Here is a 13,549-nt window from a genome sequence, read left to right on the forward strand (position 1 = left end):
TAGATTACAATAAAGGAGCTAACTTATTGTCGGTTGTAAAGAAGATTTATAGGTTGGCTTTCGGTTGATACTACCTTTTTTAGATTCCTGTTATAAAAACATACTTGAACAAGCAGATCAGATTAATGCTTTTTAGTTCACTACATGAGAAAAAGCATGAGGATATGAACACATCAAATGTAGTATTTGGCTGGTGAAATCTCATTCTAAACAACACCATCTCCTGATCCATTTTTCAGCAATCTTCCTGTCACTATTTTCCTGTCTTTTCCCTCTGAGTTTTGTTTTTGGTTCAGATAGAGCACAGCAGCTTTTTCTCGTCTTCTTGTCTCTCTGATGGCTCTTTTTGACCAAAGCAGTGACGGTGATGTGCTGACGCTGGTCCCTCATAGCCAAACAAGAGGGGCACTTATCATCTCTCCATGCGTCCTCATCAGTAGAAAAGTAGGAGAAACACTTGTCATTAATGCTCTCTCAGGCTCCGCTTAGTCACTCCCAGCATGTCAAGCCTATTCGTTTTCGCCCTCTACGATAATAAGCTCTTATGAGTTTGTGAAATTTGTGCCAGTAAAACAACATGCAGCTTAACTTTCCTCCTCACACAGCCAACAGACTGTATTCACATGAAAGAATTTAGTTTCAAGTTTTTGTGATTCATTCTATCAATCCTAATTCTGTACATCCCACCTGAGATAAAATATTGATTTCTTTCTTTATCCTTTCTTCCCATTTTACTTTTGTCCTCAACTTCTTTCCTCTCTGATTTCCTTCCTTTCATTTAAATTATAATTCTTTATATATTTAGTACTTTATTTCCTTGTCATTTTTTTAACTGATCTAAAAGTACCACAATCCCTGGATTCCCGAAAGTGTTACCTAACCAAAAAAGTCGCTCTCCTCATCTTCACTCTTCACTTTTGAGACTTGAGAGCATTTTACTGCTTTATGTGTTTCCTTCCAAGCTGGATTTTAGAATACAGGACAAAACTACTTGTTGCGTGACGCCGTTTTCTTTCTATATCGAATTGAAGCCATGGTTTCACATTTGTAAAGGATGAGTCCTTCATGGGTAAATATAGACACACTAACGGACCTACAGTGGGGTTTCACACTCACAGTGGACATGGAGCAGTGGTCCAGGTTTACATCTGAAAAAAGAACGCCATCTTTAATGAAGACAGCGCTCGCTCTCAGGATGAAGGAGAAGAAAAGGTTCATGTGGATGTAATTCCTGGTGCAGTGGAACTTCCTGAGAACGAAGAAAAAACGTTTTTTTCATTTCTTAAAAGGAGGTATATCTTTGTAAACACATGTACAATATATACAAATAGGGTATAGGCTATGTAAGCAATTATTTGTAAGCCTGGTAGCTTTGGACATTGTGTTTTGAGTTACTGCAAAGGTGAGGTAAGTTTGAGAAACCTGCTCGAGATACACTTTTTGTTATATTCCATGGAATGCTCTTAACATCCCGATAGCAATGAATATCTTAAGTGCTTTGACAAAAAAGCCATAAAAAAATGTCATCTGTGGAAGCCGGCCCGGCTAAAATAACTGGATGGCCTACCTGCCTGTCAGCCTTCGATCTGTGCACAAACTTATCTTGTGCCCTCATTGGTTATGTGCACGTTTGTGTGTGTTAGAGGAGGGGCTCTGTAAGGAAGTGGCAGATTTTTTCCGGCTGTGTATTTTCAATTTCTAGCGCACTCGAGCTGGTTTCTCCAAAATTACCTAACATTTTTTAATGATTTTTTTGTCAAAGCACTTAAGATATTCATTGCTATCGGGATGTTAAGAGCATTCCATGGAATATAACAAAAGGTGTATCGCGAGCCGTTTTCTCAAACTTATACCCCACCTTTAAGTATAGCAAGTATATTTTGAGGGGAAAACAACATACAGGGAAAAAATAATAACTTTTCAATATGCCGTCTACAGCGGCTCTTATGTTCGTGCATTTTTATCTGTACCAATCTGTATCCAAAACGGTTTCAAATGAATGCTAAGTACGCATATTATGTTTTAAATGGTTTGGATAGGTTCAGGAACAAAAATCATTAGGTTACATTTAGAGAAACTAAACCTTACTTTGTTAAGGTTATTGATCTTTATCATCATGCTTACAATAATAAACATATTCTTAAGCTTACTGCTCAATCATGGTCATGCTTTAAAAGAAAGAGAGATTTCAGTCTTACCTGAAAACAGTGAAGACAAAAATTGCTGATATAAGAGAGATGAGGGAGGTAGCGTAGCCAGCGGTGTACACCTGTTTGAAGTTTGAGAAGTATGTTGTCTGAAAAAACAAACAAAAAAACAACAAATGTTAGCATATATTGTACATAATAACTGTTAATTGCTCGCTCACACTATTCAAACCTATCCTAAGTGCTAATTAATGTTATGAGAAAACTAATTTGAACAGTGTGATCTACAGTAAGTGAAATGTAGCTTACACTTGTATGAAATTGGTTAGGGCTAGGGTTTAGGGCAGGAAAATCCAGAATTGTAGGCTTACAAATCTGGCTTTGTAACTAGTATTAGTGGACCTTCAATACATTCCTCGAATGTGAAGATTACTAACTTCCTGTAAAGTCCTTTGTAGCCCTTGTAAATCTGCCACAGCCACATTCATTGCCAATGGGATGCAAAACAAAAGATTTGTAAGGGTAGTCATTATGGCTGGCGGTGGGTTAGTGAGGTACAGTGCTGTCCCTGGCCCGAGGTGAAATGTTGTCATGAGCATCAATTATGAATTAATTTTAAATATGCCGTCCACACTCATAGTGTTTTACTCGATTCTTCACTTTAAGAAACTACACCACAAGTTATTACATTTTCAAGTCTATTTTTGTTCACCTTTGACAGAGGATTTTCACTTGTAATAAGATAGATTGATTTTACAACATTCTTCTTAGGAAAAGCAGTGAGAACAGGCACTCTAATTATTCATCCTGACCTCTTCCCAGACAGTTTGTTCAACATGGCTTTCTTACTCTTTTGCTTCACATAGAAAGTCAACATTTCCTCAACAGCAAGAGACCGTTTTTCATGTTAAAAATAGGACATTTTGTGGACCTTATTCCAGCTTTGACAGTTTAGGAAGGTTCATGTTGGTGCATAGGAAAAATAATCTTTTTATCACTGCCTCAAATAATATCTGTATCGTGAGTACATCTTTGGCCTTACTACTTAACCATTAAAAGCTAAATCATTGGCTGAGTATTGGAAGGCTAGTAATCAAAATTCCTTTTTAAAATATTAATCTTTTTATGAAAAAACAAGATTAGTCCTCAAATATCCGCCAGTAGTGATGCTGTAAAGTATATCAATATGTTTTGGTATCATTAACATGTTCACACAATGCCAACCAGACAAAAAACCGGATGATAATGGACTGACAGATGGTGCCGTTTATTTCCCTGTAGAATATTTCACAGTAGTAATCAATTCAAATAGCTACCTCTGGTTCTGTCTCTTCGTACTCTGTGAACTCGCAGGCGTCCTCATAGGAGGGGTAGAGATCAGACCAGCCATCCTCGGTGCAGTTCCTGTAGATGTAACCTAAAAATACACATACACTTCTCAGTGGGAAGGACAGAAGGGTATCTACCAACAAAAAGACTCCAGGGGAGGCAGAGGAACCTAGGATGTCAACACAAAAACACAAATGGGGCGAAACCTGCGAGCTAGTTCAGGCAGTCAACTCGAGCACTTGTGCTGCATTCATACTGTACATAACGCCCGTTGCCACTCTGCAACCAACCAAACAGAGTCTCCTTAATATGTCGCTCTATTTAACCTGCCAGTTCTCTCTCCATGCATTGCTTGTTGCTGCTTTGCCGCAGCTACCTTTACGTCGCTGCTGCTTGCCTGCCCCACCACCACCCCAGCTTCCACCCCAGCTTCCACCTGTAGGCTCGGGGGTTAGTTATTTAATCATCACTCATCGTGCTATGTATATCTGTGGAGTGATGATGCCCGAGCCTAGTCGCCAAACTCAACTATATGCTGCTTCTAATAAACATTTTAAAGAAACACGTGAGTTGTCTGACTGAATTAGGAGGATTACCCAAAACAGTAAAAAGGGAGAGAAGTGGCACTAATCAGTCACCCAAAAAGTAGTGTAGGGGGAAACTAAATAAATGACTGACAGCACTAAAACAAGTATTCCAATTTGAGGAGAAAGTCCAACTTGGGAATGCTGGGTGGACTCCAGACAGTTGGCAAGGCAATGTAAACAGAAAGAGAAAAAGATGAACGACTCTTGGTGGTTCCAGCTTCACTGGACAGGATATTGAATTTTACTTTGGATGATGGAAGAATTACATTTGAAAAAAGCAACTACTTTCGGTTAAAGAAATTATCCCAAAAACTGTCCACTTCGGAATTCATGGGTTGTTCTGATAACTAAACATCGTTTCTGGATCTGTTGTGGAACATTTATGTTGCTGAGAGCCACTATCTGAATTATAGTCACCTCAAGTATGAGGACAATCCTGTCCGTGCCAACATTTGAAGGCTCTTTCCTTTTTCAACATCAAAATGATTGGGACAAAACAATGAAGAACTGAAATGTGACAGGACACAGAGAAACCACTTAGGCATTTCCTTCATTAGAAAGTCTAGACCCGGGGATTGCAGACTTTCGTTAATATTTCTGAGCCAGGTAAGTGCAGGCTAAGACTACAGTATAAGCACACAATCTCGAAAACGTCTGATATTTTAACCGTTAAATAGTAAGTTTTAAGCAAAAATGCCTGTGTTGGGTAAGCATTTGACCAGAGAAGTCTGATTGTTTGACTCAAATTCAAGGTAACAGAAGTTTTAGTCATTGATAAACAAATGGTCATTGAGGGGTTTAGTATTTCTTAAATGTTCAATCAAAAAGAGACAACACAAACACAATGTTTGTTTAATAGCCTCACATTTAACATGCAAATAAAGTAGGATGGCTGATTTGTTTTCCATTTGTTGCCATTAATTAATATAGAGCTTTCCTGATGAAGTCTATTAGATTTACTGACACAGGGATGACTAATAATAATAGAAATCTCTCTATTCACCCTTATACTGTAGATTCTCCTGTTTTCCCTTTACAGGTGACCTACAATCACAACACGAGAGTAGTTTCTCAGACGTGAAATAACGCTACTGCTATTCATTAGGATTCAGCGGGCTGCACAATGAGGGTTAGGGTTAACCCCATCTGCCTGTTAATGATGTGAGCGGTTAGACACACACCTCCTATGGGGATGACAGATGACAAGCACATGTCATCACTTTGACTCACATACTTGGGTCTTGGGAGGGAATACAAATTAAGTGTTAGTGTGTTAAAAGTTCTATGACCATTACTTTTATGTTTTTCCTCTCTTTTTATTGTTGAAAATGGTTGGACAATTTAAAAAAAGGTCAATTACTTTCACAATCTTCTTGGATAAATGAAGCTCTTCTTAATTATTTCATTTGTGAAAACTATTAATATAATCCTACTGTAAGTCAAATACAGCTTCTGTATTTTGTGATCTCCTATTTTGACATACTGCACAAATTACACAACCAAAAAAGGGGAATAAATGAGAAGAAGACAAATGTGATCCTGATTTAAGCCCCCCAAAAAATTGTATGTCTATGATTTCTTGACTGATCAAAGCTTCACGTGATACAAAGTCACTGTATTTGAAAAATAAAATAAGCTGCTGATGTGTGGGGTTAGCTGCTTGTGTGTGAGTCCTTTAAAGTAATACAAAAATATGCAGAGACAAAAAACCACCTATCTGCATTTGAACCCAGATTGTAAGATTGTACAGTCAGCCACATTAAATAGCAACATTACAAGTGTATCAATTGGATTCAGAAAGATTAAACATGCTAAACTGCGGTGAACTTGGAAAGCTATTATGCTAACGGCAGTGGTAAACTTGTAGCATGCTAAATTGAAAATATATCAGTACATGTTTTCTGTGATTAGCCTTCTAACATAATTAAACCAAAAGTGTATTGTTAACTTTCCTAAGGACTCTAGGTAACACTGAAAGTAGTCTAATCAGGTGAAGGCGGTAACTGACACATTTAAATGAGGCATATTTGCAGCAATGTTCTCCCACCATGGCCTGCAGTTAGCATGACGCGCTCACTCATCTCACCGAGCTCCACGGCCTTCATGACGCACACAAGGTCATCCAGTTTTCTGAGTGAATCCGTGTTTACAAGACAGAGGATGAAAAGTTCTCAGTGAAATTACAGATTTTAGTTTCTTGCTGAGAAAATGCCTGTCCGGCTCCTTTAGCACCACAGAGCGAGCAGAGTGTGGGGGTTTGAGTCGTGGGTGGGTTTACAGATATCCAGCTGCATTAGCCTCAGTATAACGTAGCGTGTAGAGCCTGCAGGCCTGCAGCCAACGCTGGATGTGAATGGAGGTTAAAGGCTGGGGCTCCCGGGAGGGCGCTAGTGCTCCGACCGCCATGCTTAACAAGCAGCGCCAATTCCTTCCTCATGCTCTTGGCTCTTACAGTGAACTCTTTGATTTTCCAATTCAGTTTTTTCTCTGCATGCAGCCTCCTGTTGGATGGACTGGATCGAACTCCACCGCTGCAGTGATTTAACTTATCAGGGTGTCTGTGGAGGTGGGAATCCAGTGGGGTCCAAGAACCCACTAGCATTGAGTTATGAGGTCGTCAACGGCAACCCCTGCCTCCTTAAGTGTTCTGAACCATGTTGAGTATACGTCTAACTTTCACAGCTGGGTGTGTATTTTACTCTCACTGCTGTTGGAATCAGCATCATTTCTTCATCCATCATCCCACATACTGCACATGCTCTGTGCCTACTACTGACTATTCTGTGAACTTTTTTTCACCAACACTGACTTGGAACTACTGGTAGGACTGGAATAAAGACAATTATGTATATATATACAGTATATATATACAGTATATATATATATATATCTTCGCGTCGGGCCGAACCACGCCCCTTAGCTGTGATATAATGAGTATATACCACGGCCTGTTGTGAGCTATTGCTTTTATAAAACGGTTACCAAGTGTGGCAATATGAAAGAAAAATACACTCTAATTTAAATAGTTTTTATTAGTAAATAATGATGTTCAAAATAAAATAGTCCCTCCGTTGCCTTCTGCACAAAACATAGTGCGAGGTGGTTGCTATGCAACAACACTAACAGCAAGCGAACATATTAGACAGAGAGCGTTGATCGATTATTTGGCTATTTATTTACATTAATGTGTATGTTGCTGTTTATTGTGCACCCACTGAAAAACTGTCCAGCATCAGTAGCATGGCTTACGTGGTCACTTGTATAGGTCGAGGTTGTTCGAGGCTGTTGCTTGACGTGGCGAGGATATTGCTCCACTTTCTCGAGACTTTCCCCGAGATTGGGCTTCCAGTAGCTCTGGAGAGAGCTTTCGCACCTGTGGCCACTAACGGTCATAATTTCTCTGCTTTGTTTCAAGACCCGCATCAGAAAGCTTTTGAATGGTGGTACTTTTCCAGTTGTTCTACCTGCTCTTCACGTAGCTCTGCATGTCGTAGTTTAGGTGCTTTTTTTTCTGGAGATAGGCACTGCTCAATCCACTCCTTCATACTATAGTAAGACCCCCCGGAGGTCGAAGTTAATCTTAAATGTTTCCATTTTATGCTTTGTAAGTTTGTTTCGTAACGGAAGAAATTTAAATATATTTATAAAACTGACAAGTCAAATCAAGCAATCTGATTGGTCGATAGCGTTTTTGCAGACCTCTTTGATTACAGATTTGAAAACATCGTTGCTTGCTTTAAAAATAGCACAATTCATTATGTTAAACCTTCAAAAGTATCTAGATATCCCTGCCCTAATGCCAAAGGAACTGCACACGGAATATGTTTTGCCGTTTGATGTCTATGTCTGGACCGCTGCGTCAAAAACGAGGGCTTCTGCCCCGTTACTTCTCCGCTGCTTTCTTGTTCCAGTATCAGCCCAACGGTATACTGTTTTTCTCAGACGCGGAGGGATACTGACTTGTTGTGAAAAGTAACTTACAATTCTACCCGTGGTATACGCTCAGTATATCACGGCTAAGAACCAATCAGATTGCTTGATTTGACTTGTCCGTTTTATAAAAGATGTATATATACTAGAGCCAAATGGATGGTGGCTTATCGAGGCTTGAATATCAATATTAAACCCCATTTTCTTAAAATTAAGACATTTTCATTGTATTAAATCATATACCCCATAACATTATTTTGACTATCGCTTCTGCAATAGATAGTACTCAATTTAAGATGGAGACCATGACTCACATCCTAATTTCCGGGTTTAGGCAACAAAAATACGTTAATGAATCAGATCATGATCTTTCCATCTCAGAACTCATGGGCTATTGGTCTGAAGAAGATAAAACACGGGGGGCAATGGGCTGTGTTGCTGGGGTGTAACCCGCAGATATACTTTTCCATGCATCAGGCAATAGGTTTTTATGTCTGATTAGAAACCTGACATTTAAGACTGGAGCTGGATTTGACAGGCGATCAGATAGCTGGTTTACAAGCTAATGTGCTAATTGAAGCTCAATTGTTGTCAGACAGATAGCTGATGGTTCCATTGATTTCATTTTAACTCGAAATTTCCCTTTTGGTTTACCTGCATTCAACTAAAGCCCACTCAAATGTGATTGGTCAATACTGATTGGATTGAAAATTAAAACTGCTTCTAACATAAAATCGTGTCCTGTTGCCTGAAGATCCTGCACATAAATGAACATCTTGATGTAAAACTAATTAAACATGTTTTTTAGACAACAAGTTATATTTATACATTCACTGTCAACATTTCTGTGATTGAGCAACATTATCTAATTTTGTTGATAGAAAACGTATTCCGTTCAATCTTAAATTTCCTCATATTCTTAATATTCCTAATATTAGTTGTTGCACCATAGTGAAATGGTAAATTGGGTTACTGTAAGTGTACTATAATTGGATTAAAATCAGTTTTTAATTTGTTTTTAAGTTCTCTTATTCCACTCCTCTGCATTTCCACAGGGTCTGTTTGCGACAATTGACAGACTTTTCTGCCCTCATTTGTCTCCCAATAGTCCAGAAACATTTTTTTTTTATATCTATTTCTCTCTGTCGGCCATCTCATGATACATGAGAAAATATGTTTTTGTTGTTTTTAGTCCAGCCAGCTGGATGAGACTGTGGTCGGAAAAGGTTGGGGGTCGTGAAAACAGTGGGGAGAGCAGCGCTGTCTGCAGCCAAGTCCAGAAAAAAAAGATCCAGTCTACATAAACCACTCAGTGAAAGCATAACATCGGCCCCAAGTGATATATAAATATACCCTGCTGATCTGTAAGTGAAAAATTGATTAACTGAGCACAAGGTCATTATCCTAAAAAAGCTAAATCCCACTCTTTTCTCCAGTTTGACAAACCCAACATGTAAAATGGCCTTAAAACAGATAATATTGTTGAAAAATAGAGCTGATGGCACTTTTACAAGGAAAAATAATATCTTCAGCTTGGCTGTTGGCAGGATTTCAAATTAGTATTATATTAGGATAATAAAAATAATTCTGAAAAACAAAACATAATTTCAATGTATGACAATTAGAGTTCCTCAAAAGCATCAAACTAACAGAAAACAGTTAGGAGGCATATGCATACAATAATATAAGATAATATAACAAAGATCCCCTTAAAAAGTACAGAACATATATAAAGTACAATAATAACATCCTACATTTGATTTGTATTGTATTTACCTTGGTTATTAGCAAACAGCTGGGAGACATTGGCGCATGAGACGCTGACCACCTGTCCCACCTCAGCACGATTCCAGCAACGGATATCATCCCATGTTGTAGGACAACCTGCGACAGACAACATTTATCACACATTTATCACTTTAGCTGTTGGGCTAACAGGGAATATACTTTATTTAATATCGTATCATCTAGTCCAAGGCGTATAAATAGCAGAAGTTACATCATTACATGAAATTCTGGTTGCCAGATGACCATAAAATAGTGCCTGAGATATGTTCGCTCGTAAAAAAGATAAGGGTTGAGACCAAAATGAGAGACCCACTCCTATTAAATGGTAGATCTGGAAATAATGAGGGGAAAAGTGATGATATTTTTGAAAGAATTTACAATTAGTTTGCAGTAAAAACGAATTAGGAAAGTACGAAATTATTGATTAGTCCCGGAATTGTGCGAAAGTGTTTGAATGCAGCATGTTGGCAGGATTTTTCAATTGTGGTAAGGCAGTTTTCTATTTGTTGAAAAGAAACCGGCTTTTGCAAACTTTCAATTGTCAGCACTTTCAAACCATAAATAACATGTCAGGGGTTTGTACTAATTTCCAGAAAATCTCTTTAAAATCTGTGGATTTGCATCGCCGATTGGGTACAAAGGATCGTCCTGCCCTGGCCAAACTCTTTTAATTAAACAATCACTTCCCATTTAATCCTGACTGTAGATGTGAGGTAGACGTTTATTTTCCTCTTTCTTCATGCATCCCACTTAAAATGTGGTTAGTGTGTGACCTGTCCGACCTTGGATACCTCTTAATGCTACAGCACTTGCAACTAATTCGGACGCCCAACTAAAAATCATCTGAAGGAGGCTGTGGCTCAGTGGATAGTGTGCTGGACTTGGAATCAGGGGGTAGCAAGTTCGAGTCCCACTGCAGTCAGCATTTCGTTGGGTCCCTGGGCAAGACACTTCACCCCAAATTGCTCCTTTGTGGATTGTCCACAGTAGCCTACTGAATGTATGTAAGTCGCTTTGGATAAAATGGTCTAACAAATTACATGTAATGTAATCTGTATGGAAGCTCTGTCGTCTGATGGAATGTTTTCTAGGGGTTTCCCCCTGTCTGAAAAAATGAAGGGGGCGTTTGATTTGTTAACATCCTTAGCCCTCCTCTGCCCATGCTTCGTCCCCGCTGTTCCCCACACATGGCAGATGAGCCACCTCGAACGAGGGAGGAGGTGGGGGGGAAAGGGAGCCGTAATGAGGCGCCCGTCTCTCTCTGCCACCACAATGCCTCACACATCAAAGCTGCTTTGCTGTGTCAATTAAAACAGCGGCGTGCGGGGACACACCGCCACTCATTCATAATAAAACATAGCTTTTGGCTCCTGCTAGAGGTTCTCCTGCCAAAGCTGTGATGAGGAAAACATGTCACTGGATAAATGTGACTTTGAAGCATCATTTTTAGAAATTATCTTGGTTATTGCTACAGGAACACTGAGCTGTTTTACTTTTTTTTGCTGCATTGATTGAAAATGGCACAGTATTAGGCTATTATTGTGTACCACTAATGGCTCTTCCATCAAAGAATATACAGAGCGTTATACAAAAGGATGCTGTGAGCTTGTTTGAATCCCAGGGTGCGACGGCATCTCTGCAGGTGGCGGCGGTAATGTCCTTCATTAGGTTGCCGAGGCTCTGACAGGGTGATACAGAGGATGAATGGACTGGTGCTTTTCATCAGGTATTAATGGTTCGATTCTTTTGTCCTCTTAAAAGCCTTTTTCTTATATTTTTGAATAAATCTCCTCTTCAGGGTCTCAGTTATCCTGTTAGGATCAGTGATCCATGTGACAGGCGGTGGTCTTTTGTTCTTAAACAGCTTCATTATGCTAACACATGCATGAGAATCTCACCGCACCTTCGCAAGTTAAAACAGAGCTGGCCCAAGTAGATAGAACGTACCCATCAAACAACAATAAATACATTAATATTTTGTCGGTCCTTGGTTGATTATGTGTCACAATGTATGCAGTAAGAGACACATTGTGATCTCGCTGCAGTTTAATGCTATATTCACAGCATTTTGGCAGAATGGGAATAACAGGAAAGCATCCTGTTGTTCTAAAATCATTCCAAGAAGATTACCACTGATCAATTTGATCACCTTGTAGTAATACCATATAAATGGAAATGTAGGCTACGTTTGTTATTCGTATGGATTGCATGGAGAGGAGAGTTATCCAATCAAAAATACATTAAGAGACCTTCCAGGCCAGATCCTAGTGATTACTTTTGAGTAAATAGTGGATTTTATTTACATGAAACGGAATGAATCTGGCATTTAGACAAACGTTTTAGTTTATTTATTCATCTGAGCTATCTGAACCATCAGACGATAGTACACTATGAAGGCTAACATGAAGGTTTTTTCCCATTTGCCTTTGTTTGCTCATATTTATGGACTTTTAGTCTTTGGGACATGACCTTTAAAAGTGGACTGTATGTTTTGAAATCTGAAAAGTCTTGTTCTGATTCATTAGAATAGTATAGCGATAACCACTGATAAAATCAATTTAATCAGCTGATAATATTTGAAAAATGGGTGCACAAAAAGGAAGGGATTGTGTCTTGGTGTAATACTGAAAAAGTTCCCAGTTAAGTGTTAAGTGTTAAATATGTCGTATGTCGTTTGTGTTTAGTGTTTCCTGTCTTATTTTGAAATGTGTGATTGTATTATTGTGTTCACCTGCAGCCAATGCGTTTCACCTGACCTCTCCAGCTGTGTCCTGTCTTTTCGATTACTCTTGTAAATATTTGCCTGTCTTCCCAAGTGTTTTTGGTCGGATTGTCCTCTATTTTCCTACTTGTGTTCCTGCTCTTTTACCTTGTGTCCTCCAGTCTGTAGCCTACTGGTTTTGTTTTTCTTATATGTAGTTGTTTTGTTGTACTTATAGTCTGGTCCACGTTTTTTTTGTATGGTGAAAGATTGTCTTTAGGCTCCTCTCCAACTTTGCCCTTTTTCGAATTTAGTTTGTGTTTATTTACTTTTTGCCGTTTGCTTTTAACATGGTTCGCAACATGCAAGCCGACCGCACCAACTGTGCTATACAATATAGCAGAGAGGAACTTCTTCACATCAGAAACTTTGTGGACAATAACCCCCGACAGACATTGGAGACTCGCTATGGCTGCCTCCTGCCGTCCTACCTGAGAGACGCTGGAGGAAGGCAAAGGGGGTCCCGTGCCGGGCTGCTAGTCAGACTGAGGAAACGAGAAAACCGACCCCCTCTTCTGAGTATTCTTCTGGCTAATGTTCAAAAGCTAGATGAACTCAGAAGTCGGATTGCTTTTCAACGGGACATTAAGAACTGTAACGTGTTAATTCTCACTGAGACTTGGCTTAATCCCGCTATCCCGGACTCCGCCATTTTTCCTGACGGATTCACTATTTGTGTGTGTAATGACTAACAACAACTGGTGCACAGATGTGAGGATTATTTCTTCGGACTGTTCCACTCATTTAGAGCAGCTCATGATCATATGCCAGGCTTTTCACCTGCCGAGAGAATTCACATCTGTTGTGATCACAGCAGTGTATATTCCGCCACACGCTGACAACAACACGGCACTCGATCAGCTGTTTGGGATTATCGACAAGACCGAGACTTCACGGCCAGAGGTGGCGTTCGTTGTGGCCGGGGATTTTAACACAGCTAACATGAAGAAGGTCCTGCCGAAGTACTACCAACACATCAGCTGCCCGACGCGCGGGGGAAACATACT

The 13,549-nt window shown here is 39.5% G+C and overlaps 1 protein-coding gene across 6 annotated transcripts in view; it reads right to left on the minus strand.

The window, feature by feature from the left end:
* Positions 1-13,549, minus strand: part of ghrhrb (growth hormone releasing hormone receptor b) — a 55,294-nt gene that overhangs the window by 6,862 nt on the left and 34,883 nt on the right. For all 6 annotated transcript variants that reach the window (XM_079689004.1, XM_079689003.1, XM_079689007.1 and 3 more), the window contains 4 exons: positions 9,770-9,877; positions 3,464-3,564; positions 2,199-2,296; positions 1,117-1,249 (listed from right to left, as the gene is read on the minus strand). In XM_079689004.1, coding sequence (XP_079545130.1) covers positions 1,117-1,249; positions 2,199-2,296; positions 3,464-3,564; positions 9,770-9,877 — 440 coding nt within the window. The remainder of the gene's footprint in view (positions 1-1,116; positions 1,250-2,198; positions 2,297-3,463; positions 3,565-9,769; positions 9,878-13,549) is intronic.

Source organism: Notothenia rossii (genome assembly GCF_949606895.1).
Source record: "Notothenia rossii genome assembly, chromosome: 1".
NCBI lineage: Eukaryota > Metazoa > Chordata > Actinopteri > Perciformes > Nototheniidae > Notothenia > Notothenia rossii.